This window comes from Aulonocara stuartgranti (genome assembly GCF_965226115.1).
Source record: "Aulonocara stuartgranti genome assembly, chromosome: 11".
Taxonomy (NCBI): Eukaryota; Metazoa; Chordata; class Actinopteri; order Cichliformes; family Cichlidae; genus Aulonocara; species Aulonocara stuartgranti.
Genome location: NC_138947.1, coordinates 24,999,439 through 25,025,316, shown reverse-complemented (window position 1 = coordinate 25,025,316; position 25,878 = coordinate 24,999,439). Strand labels below are relative to the sequence as shown.

The 25,878-nt window shown below is 39.5% G+C and overlaps 2 protein-coding genes across 7 annotated transcripts in view; one reads left to right on the top strand and one right to left on the bottom strand.

Moving 5' to 3' along the window:
• Window positions 1-25,878, bottom strand: part of triob (trio Rho guanine nucleotide exchange factor b) — a 113,032-nt gene that overhangs the window by 44,489 nt on the left and 42,665 nt on the right. For 4 of the 6 annotated variants that reach the window (XM_082551193.1, XM_082551192.1, XM_082551188.1 and 1 more), the window contains 13 exons: window positions 25,666-25,740; window positions 23,922-24,036; window positions 21,298-21,490; window positions 20,412-20,516; window positions 19,791-20,231; window positions 18,903-19,025; window positions 12,872-13,063; window positions 11,898-12,029; window positions 10,684-10,914; window positions 9,443-9,565; window positions 8,995-9,186; window positions 7,274-7,443; window positions 6,816-6,990 (listed from right to left, as the gene is read on the bottom strand). In XM_082551193.1, coding sequence (XP_082407319.1) covers window positions 6,816-6,990; window positions 7,274-7,443; window positions 8,995-9,186; window positions 9,443-9,565; window positions 10,684-10,914; window positions 11,898-12,029; window positions 12,872-13,063; window positions 18,903-19,025; window positions 19,791-20,231; window positions 20,412-20,516; window positions 21,298-21,490; window positions 23,922-24,036; window positions 25,666-25,740 — 2,267 coding nt within the window. Of the gene's footprint in view, window positions 1-6,815; window positions 6,991-7,273; window positions 7,444-8,994; window positions 9,187-9,442; window positions 9,566-10,683; window positions 10,915-11,897; window positions 12,030-12,871; window positions 13,064-18,902; window positions 19,026-19,790; window positions 20,232-20,411; window positions 20,517-21,297; window positions 21,491-21,800; window positions 21,865-23,921; window positions 24,037-24,371; window positions 24,565-25,665; window positions 25,741-25,878 lie in introns of those variants that run through there. The other 2 variants (XM_082551190.1, XM_082551191.1) reach the window with 2 other exon arrangements.
• On the top strand, window positions 15,050-17,128 carry LOC309717007 (uncharacterized protein). The gene is made up of 5 exons (XM_082551195.1): window positions 15,050-15,402; window positions 15,484-15,564; window positions 15,901-15,987; window positions 16,177-16,283; window positions 16,390-17,128. The coding sequence occupies exons 1-5, from the start codon at window positions 15,078-15,080 to the stop codon at window positions 16,489-16,491; spliced, it is 702 nt and encodes a 233-aa protein (XP_082407321.1). The 5' UTR covers window positions 15,050-15,077; the 3' UTR covers window positions 16,492-17,128.

Sequence of the window (25,878 nt, the reverse complement as noted above, 5' to 3'; positions counted from 1 at the left end):
CTGTGCGCTACTTAATCCCAGCAATTTGTCTTCTACACCACAGTTACCCCTCGATCTAGATATATATGTGTATTTTTGGTTAGTTAAAATCATTTTAAATGTATGTTCATTTGGTGTTGAAAAAGGGGGAAAATATATACCAAATGACTATGAATTCAAAAAAAAAAATCAGGGTTTCTATGTTTAAATATTATCCTGCTAATTCAAAGACAGATGTCTGACAAAAAAACAAAAGAAGAAGAAAGAGGGAAAGAATTGCATTTAAAAATATGACAGCTGTTTCATCTTCAATTAGCAACTCAAGCACTTTAAGAGCTGTAAGCCAGCAGCGCGCTGGCTTCCACAATAATGGATAATATATTACAAATGGTAATAAACGGCTGGTGGAGCAGATGTACCGAGATGTCAGCGCTTGTCTCTGACTGCCCACACAGACTGAATCATGATACCAGGAGCACCTTGATCCTGGCACCATTCAGCTCTGTCTCCATGCTGTCTCGATCTTTTTTGTCTTTCTTGTTTTCAAACCGTGAGTTATAGTTTTGTTGTTTTCTAGAAGGTATTCACCTCTTGCTCTGCAGTCTTTACTTATTGTATCAAGAGAGAGAATCACGTTTTATGAATACTGTTATTACAAGCAAACTTTTTTTTAACTAAACTTGACTTTACACATTCCAAAAGCACTTTAAGCACACAGGTATGCTGGGGAATCACATCTTAATGTCAGATCTGAGCTTTAGAGGGTGATATTTACATTGCTGCATCGGCACAAAATCAACTTATCAGATTTCAATATCCATGCTTTGTGCTGTTTTAGTAATATGAGCAAAATCCTGAAGTTTCTTTCGAGGTCTGACCCTAGTCTCTGTCCTAGTGTAACCCAACAAATGCATGTAAAGAATTTAAAGTTACCTTTGGGTAACTTGAGTCACCGTGCCCTAAAAATCAAAAGTCCAGATAAGAATTAAACATTTTCCTTGAAAATCAAAGCTGTCCTCTTCAAATTATAAACAGTTATCCTGTTATCCTGTTACTGTCATGGTCCTGGGTTTGTGACCAAGTAGTTTGTGCTTGTCTTGAATTGTTAGGTATTTCTGGAATGAGGTTTAAGATAATGTTTTATTTCCTGAGTATAATTTCCTTCTGTTTCTTAGTTTGGTTAATTCTCTGTTCCTTGTTTAGTTTCATTTAGTTCCCTTTTCATGTCCAGTCTTCCCTCTGTGTACCCGTGTTAGTTATTTGTGTCTCCCTGTGTAATCTGTCGTGTCTCCATCTTTATTGGACTTTTTCCTCAGTCTTCTATCTTCTATCTTTCCTCAGTCCCTATCTGGTCCCTCTGTTCCCTCTGTGTCCTGTGTGCGAGTTCTGAATCTGTCTCCGAGTCTCACACATGACAGTTACCCAGAAAACCTCCAACACAGCGAGGAAAAATAAGCCAACTGCTAACAGCCAGGCCAGTGAGTTTCAATATAAGGCAGAAAAATAAAAATCGGGAGACAGTCATACAGAAAATAGATGTTGAAAAAAGGAGAACAGCATTGATGGCATCACGTTCCTAATCATACGTGAATAAGTTAAACCTCCTCAGCCAGTACTGTGCTTAATTTAATCTGTCCCTCAGGTACATCCCCTGATCCAGATTGCCAGAGACAGTTATTTTATTCATAATGCAGTTACACTGTACACTGCTAAAAATGTAATTTACTACAGCTTCTACATAACGTGTAATTATACATTTTGCAATGCTTAAGATTGTTACTGGTGTTCTCAGAGAGGTTCGCCTAGTAAGTGTGAGACAGCTGAGAGCTTTAAATATTCCCCCGAGATACAGAAAACAAGCCACAAATTCCAGCAACAAGAAAAACGTTGTGTTTCAAGAGTTTCTATGAATAAATACATATTCTGTGGAGGTATATTCATATTTTGGGAGGTATCAGTCTTCAGCTTCCTGATTTCTTTCTCCTTTTTCACCTCATGACAAAAGCAGACTCAGATGAGAATTGAACCAAGGGGAAAAAAAAGATTCACAAAGTTTAAAACTGATATATTGTAATTATTCAAAGCAATGCATGCATGAAAGTCTACTTCACAGGAAGGTCCTAATTGTAACTATTGAATAAGTATACAAAAGGCGAGATAGACCACTTCTACAACAGAGAACATTACCCTGTCTCCAAATGAAAAAGTGCCTCTGCTTTCTGCGCTGTGCTGTAGGAGTTTGGATTAATAGAATAAAATCTGCTCTGTACAGAGACACAATTTTTCTTTCAGTTAACACACAGGATAATCTTATCAAGCTTCCATAAGACAATAACAGATAATACCTTCTTAAACCAATATGATGATTTTTACAAATCTGGCAACAAAGTTTTAACAAACTTACCAAGCGCTCATTTAGACTCTGCTCTCCTCTCCTCTTACAGTTGAGTAAAATGCCCTCTGAGTACAAAAAGACCATTTCCTTAATCTACAAAGTCTGAAATGACTAACTAATGGAGGAGAAGTGTCCCCTCTGACTGTTTTGGTCTTGGTGCTATGCACTCATACACAGCTTTTGTCAGGCAATAAAGCACTGAGGGAGGAGTGTGCGTCTCACCTCAACCAGTGCCCTCATCTAACATACACACCCCCCCAAGTTAAGCCAGGAGGGAGTGTCGTTGTGCAACTGCGCGTGTGTGGAGTGGCAGGAATGCCTTTTCCACTCATCATATTCCTCAAAGTCCCTCTGTTAATCCTGTGTGCAAGAGTGGGTGTACCTGACCTGACACGCACATGTAATATACACCCCTTCATATAATACTAAATTTTAAAAGCTTTACATATTGTAATGTTTTGACTCTACATTATATTTAAGAGGTTTAAGAGGTTTGTGCTCACCTTTTTATGTGGGCCCACAGTAGTCAAGAAATCACCCGAGACGTCTGCCCGTCTGACCACTAAATCCTGCTCGACCACCGTGGAAGTAACCCCATTAGCACTCTACAATTGCCCGCATCCTCCACCAAAGCTGTCGCGAAATCAATCAATGTAGAGCAGTGTCACAAACCACGGAGGCCCCAGAAAAGTCCGCCCGGAGAAAACATCAATATATGTCTTCTGACCAAAATACATGTTTTGGATACTTATAAAGCAGTGGGGTACACGCCCCCCCCCCCCCCCATGGCGTCAATGACAGATTAAAATAGGTTCCAGACAATGTTGGATAACACCTCCCACCCACTCCATAACATGTTGGTCAGTCACAGGAGCTCGTTCAGTGAGAGACTGAGATTACCGAAAAGCACCACTGAACGACACAGGAAATCATTCCTGCCTGTGGCCATCTCCCTGTACAACGCATCCACTTAACACACTGTTTGCTGCTACAACTACACATGTTTCTTTTCCAAATATTTATTTATAAGTGACTTATGTATGTATGTATGTATATATATGTATATATTGTACTATTCTTAGTTAGCGTATTGTCTGTCTTGTCTTAATGTTGGTTTAAAATGGAGCACTGTAACAAAAAATAATTTCCCCCAGGGATCAATAAAGTATTCTGATTCTGATTCTGATTAGTCACAGTTAATCGTACATCTTTAATAGCTATAAGCAGACATAGAACTTCTCTTTTCTATAACACCTTCCATACAAGGTAATAAACTTCAAGCCCTCAGGGTCTCTGGAGCTAATTATTGACTCTGATCGTCTGTTACCAAGTAGAATAAAATATAGTAAGACACCAAATGAGTTGAGGCCTCAGGCCGGACACATTCCTAGATTATATGTATTGTATGTACTGTAAGCATGCATTGCAGTTATCCTTCTATGTTCTAGTTTCCCTCAGCATGTATCACCTGGACAGTCACGCCAGTGAAGCTTAAGACCCTCAATGAACCGAACATCAACTCAAAATAAGCACAGATATGCAATGTGTATGAAATACTTCTGACTGTACCTGTAATAAAAGTTAACATAATGGAAGGATCCTCAAATGGACATCTTCAATAAACAACTGTAATGCAGTATCAATACTGTGAGAAATATTATTACATGAAATAATGCTGTAAAGAATGTTATTAATGCAATTATAATGATGCAGATTATATGGCAGCAATAAAATAATTTCTGTATCTCCACAATACTTATGGTTCGTAGATTCTTCTTAAGTTAACGATATTTTTGTTCAGATGAAGAGAGCAGACAACTCAACACTTAACATGCTAGCTGATATGTGACGAGCATTTTTAACATATTTATCATTTGCTACTAATAACATTACAACCAGGTTTATTTTAAGGATATTAATAGAAACGTACCCATTGACTGTTTATAGACTGCTAGAGACGCTAATAAAAGCCTTGCGATTCTTACAGTTCTTCATAATATTCACAAACATATGTGAGTCTAAGTCATTTATCAGTTGGGTAACTGTTAACAAATGAACTTTTTTAGTTTTATAGGATACATTTTTGTTATACATTTATTTGCAGTCAAGTATGCATTTTTGCAGCTATTACATTTATTAACATTTGCTATGTTATGCTGTACTATGCTTTATTATGCTAAAAGATGACAAAAGACGCTTATTATTAGATAATTACATAATCATATCTTCATTAACGCGCTCACCAGACACTTTGTGGGGTTCACCTGTTTGACTGCTCGTGAATGAAAATATCCGATTAGCCAAACACAGGCAGCGACATTTACGCATGTCAACATGGTCTTGAGACATCCTGTTCAAACTCAAGCTAAACGTCAGAGTGGGGGAAAATTTTCCCACACTGATGTCTCTAGAGTTTAAAGAGAATGGTCTGAATAAGGGAAAATCAGTGAGTGTGAGTTCTCTGGGTGCGTTATTGATTAGAGCGAATGACCAGATAGTTTCAAGCTGATAGGAAGACAACAGTAACTCAAATAACCACTTGTTACAACCACGCTGTGTAGATCAGCATTTCTGGACATGCAGTGTGGCAAACCTCGAAGCAGATGAGCTACAGCAGCAGACGACCACCACAGATTCTGCTCATGCCAGCTAAGAACGGGAAACTGAGGCTGCAGTTCACACGAGCTCACTAAATTTAGAGAATAGAAGATTTGATAAACGTTTTCTGGTCTCATGAGTCTCGATTTCTGCTGTGACATTCACATGGTTGGGCCACAATTTTCTGTAAATAGCATAAAAACACAGTCCTATCTTGTATTGTATTAACGTTTAGAGCCAATGGTGGGAAAATATGCGTGACCGATATTTTCATGCCACACTTTGGGGCCCTTAGTATCAACTGAGCATTTAAACACTGCAGTCTGCCTGAGTTTTGTTGCTGACCATTTTCATCCCTTCACAAAGCTGAAATTATCTCAAACTGGTTTCTTGAACAAGACAATGAGCTGACTGTATTCAAATGGCATAGACAGCCATAGATCCCAGAGCAACTTTGGCATGTGGTGAAAAGAGAGATTCACATCATGGATGCACAGCCAACAAATCTGCAGCAACTGTGTGATGCTATCATGTCAATGTGCAGCAAAATCTCTGATGAATGTTTCTAACACCTTTGTTGAATCAATGCCACAAAGAATTAAGGAAGCAAAAGTAAGTCTAATCCAGTACTAGTAGGTTGTACCTAACAAGGTGGCTGATGAGTGTAAAGTAAAGCCAAGAGATAATCAGGAGACTCATTCTGTGGGCTTTCCATTTACCATCATCATCATCATCATCATCATCATCATCATCATCATCATCATCATCATCATCATCATCATCGCAGGATCACCAAACCAAGTTACAGTCATCCACTTACCATGAGTGCTGGTGCTCTATGGAGTAGCTGTTTAAGCTATTTTTATTCTGGACCAAAAACACTAAACTTACCACCCACAGAAACCACAAGTGATGAGTTTATAATTGAAAACCATTTTCCAAGATTAATATATTCATTATGTCCTCAATAATGACTTTCCACATCTCTTCTTCTTACTTACATGATTCTTATTAATACAAGCCTGCATCTCTTTTCAGTGCGTTTGCTTCTAAAGTGCCAGAGTGTAATTCTTCTGTCAGCACAGTATGGCTCAACAAATCTAATTTGATAGCCATGATAAAAATAAAAGCAATGCTTTCTCTCTTTCTTTCTTTCTTTCTTTCTTTCTTTCTTTCTTTCTTTCTTTCTTTCTTTCTTTCTTTCTTTCTTTCTGTTTTTTTTAAGAGCAGCGCTCATTTCTGAGCGTTCACTCTCACAGCAAGATGCTAAGGAATTAGCAAACTGCTAACTGGGGAGGGGGAGACATAACTGGAGCGAGTCAGTGGATGAGATTCATCGAGTGGAACTAAACACTTTTTTAATGTAGCGCACGTGTGAGTATGACTGTGAATTTAGCCGAGATTTAAACCAGCTGGAATCCTCACTCCAGGACTGAATCTTCCTTTCACGCTGTAATGGTCCATCAGCTCACAGTCACAGTCATTTTGGTTTGCCAGTAAGCCCGCTGTCACATGTAATTGATCTTTTCAACAGCCAATAAGAAAAAACAAATTGGCTGATATGATACATTCTGTTATTTCTTTCTTAGCGTATCACATGTGTAGCACTTTGTTTTTCATGTCCAAACTTTTAGTCTTTTTGGTCCCTGCTGTACACCTTAATTTCTCCCTTTTCATTGAAAACACCTTCCTGCGGTGTGGATATTTGAAACATTCTGTCTTCGCTTTTACATCTAAAGATCACGAGTTCTACTATTCTGGTGTTTCTTGTTCTGTCTTCCTCACTCTCACTTTAAAAATAAATATGCATCATACACCAACCCTCTATTTTCCGCCTACTTACGTCAATTGCGTCCCTTTCAAAGATGCGGAGCTGGAGGAAGAGCTCAAGTTTGATCTTCCTTTCCTGGAACAACTCCTCCATCTGGCCCTGGGCCTCGTCCAGCTGCTGCAGCACGCTCTCAATGTGGGCCATGGAGCTGTTGTGCGGAGTCTTGTTGCTCGAAATGGCAGAGTCTCTGTAAGCAGGGGTTAAATGGAGAGGACTTTGTTCCCAATTTTTGTCAAGTCATTCTGTTAGAAATCACCCTCACCCATTTTTCCCAGTGTATTCTTCTATCAGCGCTTCTTGTTTTCCTTTTATCTCATGAACACATGATTGTTGAATAATTGGAAAATATGTGTAACCCAAGGCCATCTCCAGATGGCAAATGTGACAGATGATCAGATGAACATTGAATATTACAATATTCAGACTTTAGTGAGGCATTTAAAAATGTAATAATACTAATAAATGATCACCTGAGCTGTTGTATGAGGTCCTCTCCTTCCTTTATAACATTGACTGTTGCCTGCAGGGTGGTCTGCTGCTGCTGGCCGAATCGCTTGATCAGATCCTGGACTGCCTCGACTGACTCTGCGTAAACATCATCCAGCAGTTCTTTCTGAAGCTCCTCCAGCCATGTCCACAGCTAAGTGTGATCGACAAAGAAAAAAAAGCCAGTTCAAATGTAGAGAAAAACAGCACAATAATCTGCAGACACATGTTTGAGGGTGGTGCATATAGTGGTGTGAGTTAAACAGAAATCTAAGAATAAACAGACGAGCTGCCAAATGGATAGACAAGAGATATGAGACAGAAATCAACAACAAATCAAATCCAACCAGTTCTTTTCAAAGCTGGTGTTTTGTGAATGGTCATCTTTGTAACAGATTAGCCATCTGGGTGAATTGGCTCAGGGTACTGAAGCCCTGGCATACGGTCCAGGCTGCAGGGGAGAGACCCTGGCACCCATTGTTTGTCTAACACCCACGCTGCCAACACAAAAACATGCCTACTTTTGATATTGTTCACTGCGTTAACTATGTTACATATTACATGGTTTCCATACTGACACAGACCATTAAAAATGTGTGAAAAGTGAAATCAAGTGAGCGACTAATTTTTCAGAACAAATGCTTCTCTCTTTGTCAAAGCCCTTGTCTGAGAATTTCTGATTAAATAAAGATGGCTACTTTTATTAGTCCGAGCCTTCTGATCAGTTAGCTTCATGGAAAACAGGTAAACTGCTTCTTATACAATGTAGTTCATGCCCTGTCATCACAGTAAATTTGCCCTCTATCACACTGGACTGCATCCAAAGGATTCTGCAGCACTTGAAGAAGTGATGGGCAGCAGAGTTGGAAACATTCACTTGTACAAACATATGCATGCAGAGAAAAGAATCATAGTGGCACAAACACAAACACACATGCTCAGAAATGCACGTGCGCTCACACAGATAGCGTACTGCTATCATTGTGAGCTGACAGATGGGATGAAGGAGATTAGTCCATATGGGCATTAAAGACTAGCTTCATTAATAATACCTAGGCTCTTACTGTCTATGAGTCTATGTAAACAGGATGTAGTGTTAACACATGCAGAGAGCACTGCCTTTCCGTCTGGGAAGGTTAATTTTGACAGTCAAAGATGCACAAAAGAGTTATTTCAAGGAGTGCTTAGCACAAATGCATTTTTACAGCTCCCTAAAGGCTTAAGAAGACAACCTAAAGACCCGCCTGCCTTAATCAAAGTCAAGGAGAAGGCAGATGAGGTCAGATTACCTTTGTATGGCGTGTGAATGGTTACTACAGAGGCAAAAGAAAATTATACTCTTTGTTTTTTACAAACAGCATAATGATTGTTGCAGGAACACATCTGGAACCAATCTGATGCATTTATACAAACACACTTTACATAAATTGCTACGGCTATTCAACATAGCCTGCACGTGAAAATGCCAGAGCAAAGTTAGCCTGCGGAGTTTATTGCATTTCAGCTGGAGCTGCAACAAAAATATGAAGACAGGTAACTCAGTTTAAAATATGTTTCTTAATACAGAATAAACATCATTGCATCATTTTTATACACGCTGTCCTCTTACTGTATTAGTCGCATTAAATTCTAGCAATAAGCAAAACGGAGGAGTGAAATCAATGCTGCAAACAGGACAAGTTGAAGCAGGGAGAGGGACACACACCTCTTTGACATGTGTGTGGAAGGCAACAGACATGTCCAGCAGCACTTTACGTTGCTCGACACGTCGCACAAAATCCTGGATGCGGTCTTCAAGCTGGTGGGCGGCCTGGTAAATTTCCTCTGGGTCGCACTCTCCGGTCTGGGCCAGCTGCTCTGCAGCCTCTAGTAACTTGTCAGCATTGGTGTAGGTGTTCTGAAAGATTAAATACATTTAAAATGGGAATATTCTATCTCTTCCAAGTGACCTTTACAAGAAGAACTTTACTTACTTTCTCTTGTCATTTTTGTCACAACTTATTAAACTGAACGTACCAACTCAACATTTTGCTTTGTTTTGGGTTGTTTTTTGTCAAGTCTACACAGTGAAATACTGTTTTCAGGTTGTTGCAAAAATAATAAATTGATGGGAAAAAGTACGTCACAGAACAAAAAGTGTTTGCTTTGCTCACCTGTGCAACCTCTTCAAAGTCTTCATGCCTTTTCTGTAAAGCCCTGGCTCTGTGCAAAGACTTTCCAACACCTGTATGTTTGCTAAGGAAGGCCTCACCGTGATTTTCTATCCAGTCCAGCACCTTTAAAAACACACACAAACACATGCAGACACACAAGCACATTTAAACAGGTAAAAATAAGCAGTGCATTTGAGGATGCAGTACGTATTTCCCAGCAGTAGGGGGTACAATCGCCTGCATTTAGACCACATTAATTACAGCAGTCTATAGATGTCATCTCTCTGCTTCTCCCCACCCCCTTTTCTTTACTCCTTTCCTCCATATGCAATCTGTCATGTTTAAATTACAGCCTGGGTGACTGGGTTTTGCTTCAGTGTAAATCCAAAGCAGTGTAAAGAGTCAGCATTCCCATTGTGGCTGTGAACAGATATAAGTCTTTGTACTTATTAATAACCTTATTATTTATTAAACAGATGGCCTAACTCCATCTGTTTCTATGTGGGGTTGTGAAAGGGATTTTCAACATCTCTGAGAGAATATTTTGATGAGACAAACACATATGAACATGCACACAATGCCCTCGACACATTATGTGACAGTAAATTGCATCACCATGGAAACCACTACCAAGAGAAAAAGGTGATAAAGAAGAGATGGGGAAGACAGAAGCATAGATGTACAGCAAGAATGAGTGAGAGAGAAGGAGAGGTGGAGGAGGGGTTCCTGCCCAGAGGACAGAAATACACCAACTCAGAACTTTGATCTAAGAACTTGATCCCACCACAGCCACACATAGAGACGCTCACTCAAAAGAAATTAAAAAAAATCCCCAGAGGAACTTAAAAAAAGCTACTGAAATAACTGGAGATTATTATATCGTATTCTTAATATCACCCCCTCATTTTTTAAATTCAATTTCCAGTTTGAACTGGAAAATACAAATATTTATAAGATTCAATAACCCTAAAATTGACATATAATGACAAGCCTAGGAAATCGCTCTTCATTGACATCCTCTCAAGCTCTCAGAGTAAAAAAATGCTTAAGTGGACGGATTCCTGGATTGGATAGTTAAGTAGCCAGAGTACAGACAATTTAAGTCTACAGGGAAACTAATTCAGACATAAGGGCAAGATGGGACAGCACTTTATGCAATTCCTACTGTACTGTCGTTGTGTGGGCGTTGAGAGTCTCAGCAAAGCCAGGTTTTGCTGTGGATGTTTGCACACATTTCTTACTTGCTGTACATCCTGCTGAAAGACACACAGCTGCAGGCGCTGATGCAGACGGACTTTGCGATGCTGCCAGATGTTTTCCAGTTGCCTTTGATGATGCAACACCTCATGGATGATATCCAAAACATGATGCACAGCCTTGGAGTAGTTAGCTGATGCCATCAACGAATCTGCACTTCCTGGGGTCAAGGGTCGCTGCAGTTTGTCCAACAGAGACTTGCCATCCTGGCTTACCTTTGAAAGTTGATGGGCAGTGTGACATTTAGTACTGGGTGGATCTGATGCGTTTGATGCTGTAAGTAGACTTAGAATATTAATATTAATACAAAACTAAAATAATTTGAATATTATATATGTATAATATATGTTCTTTATAATTTAATTCAAAAAGTTAAAACTATTACGTAATCTATATTCATTTACATGCTGTATAGAAACATTTCAAGGCATTTTATGTAATTTTGAAAATGATGGGCTATGGCTCATGAAAATCAGAGTCTAAGATCTCATATTATTAGAATATTTCCTAAGATGAATAAAAACAGGATTTCTAATGTAGAAATGTGGAATTTCTGGAATTTTTGGGCTTCCTCTTGACAATATCGCATAGATTCTCTGTGGAGTTGGCTGGCTAGTCAAGCGTACCAGTAACATGGTCAGCAAACCATTTAGAAGTAGTTTTGCCACTCTGGGAAGATGCTAAGCATCTCCATAAGGTTTGTCAACAGACTGAAGCAGGAAGTGCTCTAAAATCTCATGGGAGGCGACTACTATAGCACACAGTGGACCAACCACTACTAAATACCAGTAGATAACATAACACCCCTAATAATGTTTTTTTTTTTATCTCATCATGTCATGTATGTTTTTAACTGAATATTGTTTTAGATTTCTTAGCTGGAGGCAGTGAATCTACCAATTTCAAACTAAATTTCAAACATTGTTTAATTTGTGTTATTTGCTTTATTTTAAGTTGTGAAACTAACTAAAACCCAAAGAGATGTATCGATGGAGAAAGTTTCCATTGTTGCTGAAGGCATGTGTGAATATTTTGAATGCACGATTTGCATAATCATCACATCTATTGTTTGTATTCCATAGAGTCACAATGATATTTGTATATATATTTGTATACTCTGTGTGTTTGCATGCTTATTTGTGTCGCGCACTTATGGTTCGGACGCACTGTCTCCGCAAATGTGCCTGTTTCTACTGACCTCAGAGTATGCTGTGGTGATGTGCTCATACAGCCCCTGGTGATGATGGATTGTGTCTTCCAGATCCTGGAGTTCAGAGGGCAGCTCTCCCTCACCACATGCCTTACACCACGGCTCCACTTTACTCATGTACTGCGAAAAAAGACAGATATACAGTATTTGTATAGAAACACAAGTACAGCATCATACAAATGCTATTAAGACCGAACGAGCAGGTCAGTTAAAGATTACAATAGCTTTAATATGTCTTCGAAAGTCATTTTTGCACACAAATAATAACCCTGAAGTTTTCTATCCAGATGGTGGTGCATATGAGAATTTCTATGGGAGGACCAACACAGTCAAAAAGAGAAAAGTAAGACATCACTTGGAAAAAGAAAGACAGAGTGATGGTATTTATTCACAAAACTGTGAACAACTGATGGATTTTGATCTTATATGTCACTTACAAGGAAGTCTTGGGCATGAAAGACCACACAGAAAAAGAGCCACTCAGCAAACAACAGTTGTCAACAACTAATGTTCTGCTACTGCATCCGTAAGCACAACAGTTTAAAGTAGTATTGATCATTTAAATGGTCTCTCATTGGCAAGGTTCCACAGTAACCTCAGGGGCTTTAAATTGGAAAGTTTTTTTTTAATCTAAATGTATAAGTAAGAGTACAAGTAAGAGTAGAAAATTACACAAAGCTGTAATATGGTTTAGATGACAAAAACACATCATTACATAACAGATCATATGCTGCATGCTCCAATTATTGTTTGCACAGCATGTACTAAATGAATGTAAGAACTCACAACTTTATAAATACATGCAGATATTCTGATGCTTTCAAGCAGAGCTGCCAACAGCGCATTTACTTCTGCCAAAAAAAGTCTTTTTGCACATATAGAAAAGAAGAAATGTGCATCTATTATGCACACATGTATTACTATAATATCAGAAGTGTAATTAATTTTTTGCATCCCAGTACCTGATCTGCTTTCTGGTGGAAGCTGGCAGACATCTCCAGCAAGGTGCTGCGTTCGTCCAGTGCTGCAGCAAAGGCCTTCCACTCTTGCTCCAGCTGGCTTGAGATCTGCTGGATCTGCTGAGAGGCATAGTGGCTGGACTCCAGGAGCCGATTTCCAACAGACATGATTCGATTGATGTTCACATACACATTCTGTTTTTCAGAGAGAAACAGATACAGAGAAAAAAAAACCCAAAACATATTAAAAATTATTTAATATGGTTTTACTCTTTTAATTAATTTCAGTTCTATACAAAAGAAAAGAAAAGCTACATTTATATAAAGAGTGCTCTTATCGTTAATATTTGGACATCTTCAGTCCAAATATTCACCACCACACACACACACACACACACACACACACACACACACACACACACACACACACACACACACACACGGGAGACATACCCCCATGTGAATAATAAAAAAGCCCATTTGCCTCTTAATCTTTCAGTCTTTTTTAATATATGGGCCCCAAGCTGTTTTGTGTAGATAGGCATGGATCAGCAAACGCTAATTAACAACTGTGTTAACAGTGTGTTATTATTCTATTCAATTACTGCTCCTGGAGCCTATTATGGCTCTTAGCTAGCTTGTTTCAATCACAATGGGAAGGAAAGATGAACCAAACACCAGCTACGACCCTTAAAGCAGTTTTCATCAAAGCTGTGGACACTGGATTTACTTTGTTCAACTCAGGAAGCTTTGAGTTTGTCTGTTTTTATATTAGGGTTTAGAGAGATTTTAAACAGCTCTGCATTTGCGTGTACTGTAGAAGAACAATCCATACTGTGCAGAATCAACACTGAAACGTGCTCGATACAATCTGATGTTGGTTCAAGGATAAGAGCGACAGTGGTGAGCTAAACAGCACGGCTAACACGAGTTCAGCTTTTGAATACACAGCAGAAGTTAAGTTGTCATAAATAAAAGCATGGCGGTTAGGACTAGAACTACTATAATCCCATAATAAATCTTACACATCAAATGTCACAGGAAGAACTGTCTCTGAGGTTTTATGTGGTATTAGGGACTATTGGGATTTTGGGGGGGGACCTCCAAATCACACAATCATTCAGGGGAAGAGAGGAAATGCAGACATGTTGGACTACTTCGGGTGGTAATCTAAAACTGATGGCTGAAGGAGAGAAGGGAGGAGGAGTTGGGAGAATATAAATTTAAAAAGTCTTCTTAATTTAAAACTGATGGTGCCATAGGGAATGAGAGTGGCTGTGGGAGAGAAAACAGACAGAAATACGGAAAATGGAAAAGAGGACAGGTCCCAGAAATGAATCAATCTGTAGAAATAGACAGTGTCTATCCTGTAAAGGAAGCACAAGAAACAGTAAAAACTCCCAAAACCTTAAAGCTTTAAATACTTCCTGTTTCTAAAATGACCAGTAACCAGACTCGCTGCTTTAGTTACAATATTTACTGAAGTGAAAAATTCATGGGTAATATAGGGATGTCAAGCAATATAAAAATATCTCTGCAATGTGCAATTCTTCAGCTAGCTATAGGTTAATATAAATGTAACTTTGCAGGACGTGTGAATTTATGCTAACCATGAACAGTATGAATGAACAAACCAGTCATATTGGACAGGATCCTAATTCAGTCAGCAAGGTAGCTGTATGGAGATGACTGGCTTTGTAACATGAAACACTAGTAAACCCAAAGAGTCATTTGTAAGATTCCTTTACTCAAACAATGTAAACCCAGTTTTGAATAACTGGGTTATCTCACAGTTCACTTTCCCAACACCCTGTGCTCCTGCTTTCCAGTTTTCACAGGAACTACTCCTAATCTCTGTGAACCATCTCTTTGTATACAAACTAAAGGCAAATCATTTATTTGCCTTTAGGAATTTTTCTGGGTTTTCCATTTTTTAGTCCACTGAACAAGATACAGTATCAAAATCCCTCCCGAATCCTTTGGAATTCAGATTCTTTTTTTGTAAACATTCATTCTTCTTTTCTTTTTTTACATTTTTATATAATATATGCTGTTATATTCCAGATGTAAAAAGTAGCTGCCCGATGCTTCCAGTGAAACCTTTTTACATTGGCCCCTCCTACCAAGTCATTTGCATCCATAAAAATCTGTAAGGCATTTTAGAAAAACACATCACACAGTCACTAACAACCAAAGACACCACTCAGCAATGGCGGAGCCGGCAGCAGAAAACGAAGATTACATGACAATGGATGCTGACCTGTGGTCAGAAGACGACAATACTTATGAAGTTGCAGACACACTCGGTATAGATTACAACGCAACGAGGGACTCAAGAGAACAGCAACCAAACCCTGTGTTCAATGGTAAGAACAGAGAGGAGCTGAAAAATCAGAGAGCTGCGACAAACGCAACACTGCCAAACATCGGAAACCAAAGCGCAGCCACCAACCGCCCCCCCTCTCTTAGGTACATGACTATCAGATGGCCAGCGTTCAATTCCAACAATGGAAGAAAGCAACCTCCTGAGTTAGGTAAGACAAATATTCAAATTCAGATGATACAAACACATTAAATACAAACACACAAAACTATTAACATTATTTTCTCATTAGTTTTTTTCAGGCATGCTACAGTGTGTCTGGTGGTTCTGTGTATTCTGTTAATCAGCGTACTCATCTGTGTGAGCATCGCTTGTGAGTGTGAACTTCACTTTCGTGAAATCATAATGTTATCACCATGTGTATACACTGATCTACGCACTGATGTATGGAAGACATTTTTAAGCCACTACACCAGATCTAACAGACTACATTTAAAAATAGTGATACTTACAATGACTGAAAGTTTTATCCTCATCTTCAGTGAATATATTAGCTCATTTATCACTTAGTCATGTTACTTTAACTGTCCATAGGACCATGAGCGTGGAATAAATCTTCTTTGCATTGCTGTCCTTTGTAAAGAATTACGTCTGTATGTGAGCTTCAGTTGTACATGAACTCATAAACGTATCATTCCTTTCATAATAGGTGCCACTTTAGCTGGGCATCAGATGAAGTTGACTGAAGAAAACAACAAGCTACGCGGAAAAAACAATGAGTTGACGAATCAACTAGGCACGTAGTCAATAAACACAAAATCAGCATTAACATCTTCGAAATTCAGCACAACTTCATCACAACAGAGTGCAAAAAACACAAAATTATGTCCAGTCTAAATCCTTGAGCAAACAGTTTCTTAGATATATAAATATATATTTATTTGAAAGTGTACTTTTTTGAAAAAACCTGTTTCTGTATTTACAGATAATTTAAGAAACGTTTCCACAGCAGCATATGATGTTTCCAGTGATGCTTACCCTGCCTGCCTCTCTGGAAGAACATTCTTTGTACTTAATTATGAAGTACTTGATGTAAGAAAGCTCTTTCCCTGTATCTCTATGTGTGCGTGTGTATATGAATGTTATGGGTATCAAACATTATGCTCAAACATAACAGCTTCATTTATCTTTAATGCAGGATATCATGACAGAGTGCTACTTCTATCTGCGCAAAGTCAGCATGGATGGTAAAGGCTGCAATAGCACATTTTCTTGGAGGTGTGCACGTACCTTTCTCTGAGACTGCAGCAAATATACAAAACGACTGCTTGTACAGATCATGGCATTTCTACAGTCTGATTTCGGGCTTATATTGCAATATTTTTTGGACAGTTGTTATATTTGCTGCATAACATACATCATGTGTTTCCTTCTCAACAAATATGACTAGAAACATTTCGACTCCACGCATGACAGTTCGAACAAATCTACTAGCAATGCTTATTAAATTTAATCATTACAAGATACCCAAGTCCTGTGGCTTCAACACAATCCCACCATCCCCTCCATCACCTGAGGCCCGTGGATTCTTGTAGTTGGATCTTAGCATTTCTATGACCTTTAGCTTAATTTGTTGGGATGTCCACTCCTTGCAAAACTTTCAACTGTCTTGATTTTTTTCCCAATTGTGAAAATTGTAGAATTACAGAATAAGTTTGGAAATGTCCTAACGATTGATGGTTAGCAACAATTGCTTCTTTGAGATCATTACTGTTAACTTGCTTCTTTGGCATCTACATCAAACATCTGAATGTGTCGCATCATCAAACTGTTAAAATCTTCAGCAAAACTGTGTTAGTTAACAAAACAAGCCAAACAATCTGAACTCTCTGAATTCATTTTGTGATATTAGAGTTTTAAAACCTGTAGTAGTTGGGAAAAAAGGCATCATATGCTACATGTGTAAAATGACGGCTCTATTAAAAGTGTTTAAAAAAAAGCTCCTTGACTCCTAAAGTGAATTTTTAAGTACCTCCCATAGGGGGAGTAACAGTATCATAACCATAGGGGTTGTATTTTGCAACGTGACACATTATCTCTCACATAACAACAAAGAGTCACCATCAGCATTTGGTCCAAACCTTCACTTACACATGACACTCCCATCACTGATGACTGCCTGACACAATACAGTAAACACATGCTGGTGGTTTTTTTTTTGTTTAGTCGCTGGAAACTGGCAAACGAGTAATTGCGTTGTTTCACCTTGGTTTTACTCTTGCTACAATGTTGACACAGTCGGAGAACGCGGACACACAAACAGGAGAACAGGCAGTATAAACACACCTACTGACACTGTGTGTTTCCATTGTGCTGTGCAGGCAACAGGAAGGGGAAACACCGCTTCCTGTGGAAGAATAGGTGGAGGGGGCGGTGGTCTTTCACTGTTAAACCATCTGTATGCATGTTTGTATATGTTTGTCTACCCCAGGGGTAGGCAACTCCAGGCCTCGAGTGCCGGTGTCCTGCAGGTTTTAGATGTGTCCTTGATCCATCACAGCTGATTTAAATGGCTAAATTACCTCCTCAACATGTCTTGAAGTTCTCCAGGGGGCTGGTAATGAACTAATCATTTGATTCAGGTGTGTTGACCCAGGGTGAGATCTAAAACCTGCAGGACACCGGCACTCGAGGCCTGGCGTTGCCTACCACTGGTCTACCCTGTCAATATGGGCCTGAGTATACAGTGTAGGTCTATCTGTCTTCTCAGCTGTCTCAGTTGCTTTTTGGCTCACCTCAGCCAGTACAGTTGAAACATCCGGCTGTGGGAGGTCACTGAAACCGCCCTCTCTGGGCTGAATGTTGCAAATGATCTGTAACACCAGTGACTCTATAAGAAGATTTAGGCCAGTTGCCCTGCTCTCCATTGGTTTCACTTTTGCACTAAAAATAATTACTTTTAGAAAGTAGCACGGAAAAATGGCAGGCTAGTTTGCTGTTCAAATCAGAGGTAGTGGGCTACATCCTTATTGTTTCTCAGATTATTTTGAAGCTGTTTTTAGTCTAAAATAAATCTACTAATTTAAATGCATCCCACGAAGCCTGGAACAAGCTTGGTTTACTTGCTTGATGATATATGACAAGCAGGAATAACACACCATTATAAGTTATGAGGGATGTAAGAAGAAAGTGCACTGCAAAGGATTGACAAAAAGGATGAAACAGAAACCTTGCAAAGCTTACCAGTCAAACTGTGACAAAGGAAAACAAAGTTAGGGCAGAGTGCATAGTGTGGTGGGTGCAGTGACACAATACTATATCCTCAGCTAAATTTATTAGCCAACAGCAGAGCTCTAAGGACTAGAGTGAGCTATGATGTCGCAGGGAGGAGGGTGGAGCAGAGCAGCAAAGGGCAGCACACAGCGGTGGGAGGGGCACAAAGGCAATGCGGGTCAATTATGGGAACAGCACCATGACAAGACATGACAAACTGGGGCAGAGTTGAAGCAGAGTAAAAAAAAGATGAATATGAGAAAAAGAGCATGGCAAGACAGAAGACATCAGTTTCCCCATATAGGGAGAGGGTGGTTTGGGATGAAGGGTGGGGAAAAAAAGCATTTAGTGTGGATGAGAGGAATGACGGCAGTTTACGATTGCATTACCTGTTTCTGTGCATTTGTATGTGCGTGACAGCTAACGATAGGGTCTTACCATGCAGTTCATAGCGAAGTGGTTGTGCTGCGTCTGCAACTCCACAGCATGCTGGTGGTTCCCTCCGATCTCTGTGTAACTGGTCAGGAAAAGCCCCTTGTTGTGCATTATCCAATCAAACATCTACAGAGAGTAGGTGGAGAAAACACAGTTAGCTTTACAAAAAGCACATCAAATGAAAAGCTGCCCATCTTGTGGTAACTCATAGCAGCAGGAGTTAGAGGCCTTGTTGATTGCTAATTAACCACAACCGCTGAAGAAGGCAAAGGTCATCTCCAAGCTCCTCTGATAGGAAAACTAAAAAACTAAAAGACCGCTGTTGTTCACCCTCTATTGAGGTAAGAATATGACAAATGTCTGTTAAATAAAGGTACTTGCCAAAAACCCTGAAAAGTGTATAGGGCTACAGTTTCCATTAGCACACACTCACACATTACTTAGAATATGAAAAACTCAATTATATATTTCCAAAGGGCATTTAAAAGCTTGTAAACTCAATGGGCAACCAGAAATCTAAATATATATTTAAAGAATATAAGCAATTTCCACTGTAAGTGTAAAGATGACGTATTATGTCATCCATTCATTTAGAAGGAAAAGAAAATTAATATTCAACACCTGCCATCAGTCAGCTTTATTAAACCTTTACAACCATATTGAGCCTCAATTATCTGGCTTACATGGTAATGATGATGATCATGTTATATTCTTTTATGCCTGAATAGAATTGGTAAGTATGCTCATGCAAAAGATTAGTCAGGAATGACTGCATGTCCAAAAAGTTAAACCGCTGTAGTGGCATATTTAACATCAGGCATACTGCAGAACTGACAACACAATTAACTTTGTGATTAGTTCATTTGTGATTAGAATGATTAGTTCTCTGACCTTCTCAGCATCTTGCTCAAACAGCCGCAGTTGGAAACACTGGTCCAGCTTCAGTTTCCTCATGTGCCACAACTGCTGCAGATTCTGCCGCATCCCGTGCAGCTTATCCAACACACCCGTCACTTTAGCCACCAGATTGTGCGCGTCCGCGTGCACGTGAAACCCGTGATGGTGGTCGTTAGAATCTCCGCTAGCTCCAACACTCCCAACCCCTGCAGTCTGTGACTGTAGCCTTTGGAGCAGCCTCCGTCCCTGTGCGTCGAGCTCCTCTACCGATGCTTTGGTGGCCCTTTTCTTCAGTGCAGCATGTTCTTCCATTAACCGCCGAGCCCCTTCCAGATCCCGTGGGAGATCACGCTGGGACAAGGTTTCCTGGAGTTCTTCAAGGCGTGATAAAGCCCGCGCTGCATCACTGGCAAACGTCTCATAAGAGAGCCGCACCTGAAAGGAAAGTTAAAAGTCAACTTTTTTTCCCCAATGAGGATACGGAATTGAATTTTTAAAAAGATCTGCAATAAGACTGGTCTTTGACTGATGTTTTCTTAAGTAAGCGCACAAAAGATTTAAATTAAAAACCATCTTATGAAGGAACAGATGTAAACAAAAGAAAAGAATCAAAACCTCAATCCATTCATCATGGTTGTATTCTAGGCTGCCCTCGAAGTCGGCTGTCAGCTGGGAAGGGTCCACAATCTTGGTTAAACCCTCTAAGGAGACCATCACCGTCTGGTGCGGGAAGGCAGATTTGGGACACACAAGAAAATAAAAAAGAATTACAAATAGATGAAAGGGCGAAAGAGGAAAAATAAGCACAGTTTACACTAATATAATCACCACCATATTCCAGACTAGTCAACTGTTAAGTTTCTAAAATATTTCTTACTGTAAAAACTTGACTCTAAAGATAATGTGCAATCAGTAAGCACTGTACACCCACTGTTAGAATGGGTGTGGTGAGGTGACAAGAAAGACTGAGTTATCTCTCATACGAATGCTTCTATCACTGTGATCTGCCTGATAAGTAAAACTCTACGGCACTTGATGTGCACCCAAAAATAGTACGTTTGACGTCATACACAAAAAGAAAAAAAACAACAAAAATACAACAAGTTGCTTGTCCAAAGCCAAATGCACTAAAGTTAGGAATAAACTCTTTGCCATGTCCTATATATCCTGTTTCCATAGTAACTGGGTCAGAACTAAATATACCACCTCAACATGCCCACACGGGACAGAATCGTGCCACTGACACAAAGCACAGTCCAATTAGAGCTGGTAAAAAAGGCCAGTGGGTATGCAAAACTAACTAACAGTTTACAACAATTTGCTCATCTGAGCATACGGTACACTGACATGACGAGACAACAAAACAAAATGCATTAATCATTATCGAAAAGAGAAGAAAATCAAACCAAAAACCAAAAATTACAAAAAAAACAAGGTGGAGGGGTTAAAATGATTACCTTTTTATGTTGAACTATTTAAAGCGCGTTCGAGCATCGCCTACCTCAAATTCAAACTTGGAGCTGCCAAAGTTGGTCCTCTGCTTCTGCCAGAAGTTGTCTGGCTTGATGATAAGAGCAACGTGAATACAAGAAGGGAACGATTCCTGAAGGATCTTTAGCAGAGGTTTGATGCTGTCCCACTTAGAACCACGCATGTCCACAATGACTGTGAAGCCATGTCTGGCCACCTCCTCACTGCAGAAAAAAAGGAAATAAATAAAAGAGGTCATATCCCAGGATAAAGGGCTAATTCACAAAGAAAAAGATGCAGTACGTTTAACATTTATAATGCTAACATAGAACCATTAAAGCCAGGTTAGAGAAAAAAAAACTTGCTGGCAACGAAAGGACAAAATTTGACGTCACTGCCTCGAGTCGTAACATAACATTACACAGCCCTTTTCTAAAGGAACTGCTGTAACTGAAGTATCCAATCTCCACAGCATCTGGAGAGGAAAGAAAACAGTTAAAACATTCAAGCGTTGAAGTTTCCACCGCCGCTTACCAGGAGTCCTGCTGCCGTACACTTCCATAAAAGGTTGTTTCTCAGTATTAAAGGCTTTAATCTGAATGTGTAGCTAGGACACAGAAATAGACGCAGGGCCTCCTGCTCTATCTCACTCTGACCACACTCTATGAAAACAGATCGGCAGCCAAATGGATAGAGAAAAAAAAAAACAGAGCAGAGCCGATAGAGAGGAGAGCGAGTGAGAAAGAGAGATACTGAGACTGGAAGGAGGGTAAAGAAAAAAAAGGGGGTAAGGCAGCAGAAATATTTAGACAGGAGGAAGAGAAATTAAGCTGAGGAAAAGAAGCTGGCCTCCTCCTGACTTATGACACTCCTCGGCCTTCCGACTGGATGACTGGCCACCTCTGACTAATCTTTTATCCTCTCCAGTCTTACCTCTTTCTAAAGAGCTGAGCAGTTTGGAAGCCTGTAAGTCTTTGCACACCAGCTGTATCGGCTTCTACGGCTTTAGTTAGAGGTAGATACTTGTTTTTTTTTACCTCTCAGCCCTAAAAAATACTTTAGAGAAAATTATTGCAACACTTTTAATAAAGAGATCAGATTGGCAAAATGATCTGCCTTCAGATAATGATTTTAACATAAACTTTTTATCCAACACAGACTGCTCTCCAAACTTAAAATAACAGGCACTTTGACATAAAACATAAACTCCTTGCGTGCATAATTTAGACTTCATTCACCCTCTTTTTGGGTTTTAAGGCATTTGATCTGAGAATATATTCTGTGGGATGATAACTACGCACATAATCTATAGGGAGTAAACAAAGTAAAGCTGTGAACCCAACAGTTAAACTTGATTCTGCTGCTGCTACTGAAATTTATGCAGGAACTGAAAATGCCTCATTCAGCCTCTGACATCCCACAGATGAACTAAAAGATCAGTGAATCTGCACTCCATCTTTTTTTTCAGTAACTGATCTGGACCACTTCTTGCCTCAAGACAAATCTCCAAACTCCACCGTGAAAAAGACTTTAAAGCAGTCAACCTGCAAAGCACTAGTAAGCATAGCACAGGGGAGATCAGATGCAGCAGAGAAGAAAAGTGCAAACTTCCCTCTAAGCTAATGACAACTGACTCCAAACAGGTAAACGCCCGGAGCTACGTATTAAAAGTGCTTCTAGATTTGAAGATCAGCCTGCACACAACTACAGGGAGCAACTTTGGAAATGCTTCCTGTGGCAACACGTTTTGAGTGTGCAGCAGACTCTAGTCTAGCATGACAACACATCAAATGCAGGAATGAGAGGTGAGGAGGGGGGTCAACAATTGGCAATACACCCTTAGACACTTTACAGAGAATCCAAAATAAAAACAGCCCAGTTTTTTTTTTAAATTAAGAAAGGTGGGAAAGTCAAACACAAACCAAACAATGAGTATACCTTGTCTGTCTTCAGGCTTTGTGGATACATGACCGCTAACCATCTGATGTTAACTTGTTTGACATTTTGGATGTGGGACAATCATGGTGACAATGTAGGATCAAGTGAATAAGGTCCCAGTCATACAGGCCTAGAGCGCACAACCATCTGGCAATCAATGGTCATGAAGGAAAGATGAGTATTTCCTGAGCGAGTTGTAAGTGCAGGTTGATGGAAGTCGCTGAGAGCTTTACTTAAGCCAGTCAGCGACCCCCTGGCAGCTACCTTTTGGCTGGGAGAAAAGTGCATTCCCCCAAAATGTCCTTGTGACTACATTGGTTGTTAGCGTATTGCCATGGTGGTAGACTGAATGGAGCTGATGGACTTGTCTACAAAGATTGGCTGGCTACTCTCTAAGCTGTAGCAAAACTGTGAAAAGTACTACTGCTCACCTACAGGCAACTACAGGCAACCTGCTAAAAACCAAAGCAATCACCAAAAGGTTTCTGGAGCAGCATCTTCTTTAAAACTAATTTTACCCAGTAACAGCCTCCAGAAACCACTGCAAACCAGTTGGGGAACACACATTTTCATCTAGCAGTTGTCAGTTGTATCATGTCCAGTTATTGCAAACAACTCTCGATGTCACGTGGGAAACATCAATAGCAAGCTATAGCAGAGGTTATATTTGAGCGTCTACGCACGTCCATAGTTGGGTGTGTGTTCCACTATCCTTACCTTGGGATTGTGGCCAAGTATGCTATGAGCCTGCGCAGGTCTTCGGGTCGTATTCTGTCATGGTTGCTCCGTGCTGGAAAGGTGAGAATCGGACCTCCACGTCTGTCTCTGCCACCTTCGCATAGAAATACAATGACACAAAGAAAACCTATTTAAATTATGAAGATATTTTCTTTTTACAATTGTCAGAGATAACTAGTGAGTAGAGATAGCTGGTTCAGATAGAAAGACAGGTCAAATCACAGTTACAAGAGTGGTAATGGAGTTCCAGTCACAGAGCTATAACAAACCACACCAACTACTAATCTGACAGAAAAAAAACATCTTAAATTACTCACAACTATGCCAATACAGTTAACACAAATGATGTAAAAGTCAGATCAAAACCATGCTGTGTCAAATTCACAGTTCAGAGAAATAAGTGAATGCTAATAAATTAGCTACACATACCAAATGCAACAGGGGAGCCAACAACTATACCCAAGACCAGTCTCCATTTCCATGTGAAAATTTCACACTTGATGTCACTGACCTCTCACCTTTAAAGCCAAAAATGTGCCCATGTTATCAACCTATTAAGCTAGCAAATTGAACACCTGCCACAAAATTAGACAATTAGCCCCTAATGGTTTATAATACAGTCAAAAAGATAGAGACTCCTGCTGCAGATAAGCACACTACATAGTTGGCTTAAAGTACTACAGAAAATACTGCTCAAGCTTTGGTTCCTAGAGTTTCAGTTGTGCATGTTTCACTAAATAAATAGATTAGAAATGTGAATAGGGAAAGTGTCTAACCGAACTCATGACTAGCTAGTAGGCTAGCAACATAGGCAGCATCTGTATAGTTAGCTTAAGCCAAGTGAAAATGATGAGGCGTCAGTGATCATATGCAACATTTTTTGAAGCTTTCAAGATTGGTTAATCTAGATAAACTATGAGTTTGGTGTCATCACAGTAGCTATTTGGATAAGTGACCTAGCCTACACAAGCGAGAGAAGAAGCAGGTGACAAAAAATGAGACATCAAAAAGTATCCATGTGATTAGAAAAGTGTACTCCTATAAAACTCTGATGAGGAAATTATATTTAATATTGTGGATAATGGTTTATGTTAATTAATACAGATTAATGAGAAAGGTCAACCACAGAAATATAAATCAGAAAAATAACATGATTTGGAAGAAAATGAGAGATACCGAGGAAACAGATTAAGATATTAAACTAGACAATAAATGCGATAATTTAGGTCATCTGGCTGCAAGAATCGGCGAGATTCACTAAACAACGACCAATACTCAGGGGGAAGTATCAATTCTCGGTTGGGCAGAAAACTCACCATGGACTAAGCTCACTGGTCTTTAAGCCGGATGAGCAAAAAATGTTTGACAGGTTTCACAGAATACATTATTTGATAGAAACAAAGGGATTTTCTAAATGGCTGACAGTCTAAGAAAGTAGAATTAGAGCAAAGCATATTCTCAGGTTTGTCTAAATGCTAAAGTGGCTTTACTCCAGCCTGCCTTGCAAACACTAAAATACAGGGAATGACACCAAACATAGAGCACTGTAAGGACTCTACAGCAATATAGTGATACAATGGCTCCTTAAAATAAGAGCACAATTTTGCTGAATGTCAGAAGTAACTAGACTGACTTCTTCACTGAAAAAGGATGGATGGAAGTTTCAGTGAGCTTAAAGTTGAAACAGATATTTACAATTACAGCACATAAAAATGACACTGACCTGAGAGAAAGGCAACCTTCTCCTTGAGGATTGGAAGCACATCAATGGCCTTCATATCCTCATTACGATGAAACCCTGAAACACAGAAAAAATAAGCAGAATAGAATATTTAAAATCAAAATATTTAACGCAGAGACAGCAATTAGACCAAGTTCATTCAACCTTTACACCCACGTAGAGAATACATGACCCTGCAGCACACCAAAAAAGACG